Raw genomic sequence first — 1,601 nt, 5'->3', positions numbered from 1 at the left:
TTATTATTATTATTATTATTATCATTATTATTATTATTATTATTATTATTATTATCATCATCATTATTATTATTATTATTATTATTATTATTATTATTATTATTATCATTATCATTATCATTATTATTATTATTAAGGCAGTGAACTGGCAGAATTGTTAGCACACTGAGCTAAATGTGTCTTTACATTCTGAGTTCAAATTCCACCAAGGTTGACTTATCCTGTCGTCCTTTTGGTGTCAATAAATTAAGTAGCAATGTAATTGAATAGTTCCTTCCCTTAAAAGTTTCAGGCCTTGTGCCTTTAGTAGAAAGGATTATTATTATTATTATTGTCACAACTATTCCATGCTATGTTATTTAGCAGGGATATTGTCTTGAGGCTTGGTGAGGACAAGTCACCTCAAACCTCAATAATCTGTTTTAAGATTCTTGCGGAATACAAGATTGCACTTTTCTGCCAGTCACAATGCTGCAATGTTTCTTCTTTCTTTCTTTTATTCCTCCCCGACATCCACAGCACATAGTATTCAGCACATTTAAACTCATTGATTTTGCGGTACCGGATGTACCAGAAAGTCTGGAACAGAAGATCAAGAGAGAACGGTACCTTGCGAAGCAGGCGCTAGCAGACACTGATGCATTGTTTAAGGTAAGCAGCCTTCTGGTCCTCTTGTTTTCACAGATCTTGTTTTCCATTTGGTTCCCTTTTACCTGGTTTGATGTAGATGTCTTAGCTCAGTGGTTCTTAACTAGGGTCCATATAAGATTTTGTTGTTAAAATTTAAGTGCAATAAAATTGGTTACACTTCCTCAATACACCAAATATTTCAGCAATTTTTTAATACAATTCTTAATGACATCTAATTATGGACACAGGCGTGGCTGTGTGGTAAGAAGCTTGAACAATCACACATTCTGTTTCAGGATTCCAGAAAAGCAATTCATCACATTTCTGGCAAGCCACATGTGGTGCCTCAAAGATGAAGGCATCCCATATGATATCAAGTGGAGGGTCATAAAGCAGCTGGGATCCTATATTAATAGGAGCAGACACTGCAAGCTTTGCATAGCTGAGCGAGTAAGGATCCTCAAAGATTCGCTGAAACCAGAATTACTGAACTCACGGCAAGAAACTTACAGCCTCTGCAGCCATTACAAATGCTACCAGCTGCAAGCATGGGATTCCCCATTCATTGATTAGATCTAAAAAGGTCCTTATGAACTAAAAGCAGCCTAAGGGCGAAATTCCCAGTTCCCCACTTTTTTTTTTACCTACATGGACTGGTCTAAGGGAGATAACCTGTCCTAGCTGACCCAGATTGTTTATTCTTTGTTTACTTACTAACTGACCATAATGGATTCCTGCCTCCCACAGTAGAAGACTTATATGCCTTCGGCTTTAGAGTCTTATAAGCCATCCATAGGGCTAAGCCCTTGGTGGATGCTGAACCATTGGCCACTCAATGAGTGGACATAGACTTAACTACATATAAATATTTTACTACTCTAACTTTTAGATGATTGATATATATATATATATATATATATATATATATACACACATACATACATACATACATATATATATATATATATATA

The 1,601-nt window shown here is 35.5% G+C and overlaps 1 protein-coding gene across 1 annotated transcript in view; it reads left to right on the top strand.

Annotated features, from left to right (window-relative positions):
* LOC106868957 (anoctamin-7) overlaps window positions 1-1,601 on the top strand; it is a 300,499-nt gene that overhangs the window by 292,026 nt on the left and 6,872 nt on the right. The window contains exon 18 of the mRNA XM_052976901.1: window positions 520-651. Coding sequence (XP_052832861.1) covers window positions 520-651 — 132 coding nt within the window. The remainder of the gene's footprint in view (window positions 1-519; window positions 652-1,601) is intronic.

The sequence above is a fragment of the Octopus bimaculoides genome, chromosome 26 (assembly GCF_001194135.2).
Source record: "Octopus bimaculoides isolate UCB-OBI-ISO-001 chromosome 26, ASM119413v2, whole genome shotgun sequence".
Taxonomy (NCBI): Eukaryota; Metazoa; Mollusca; class Cephalopoda; order Octopoda; family Octopodidae; genus Octopus; species Octopus bimaculoides.
The sequence above is the reverse complement of the archived record's forward strand: the minus strand, read 5'-3'. Positions and strand labels throughout refer to the sequence as shown.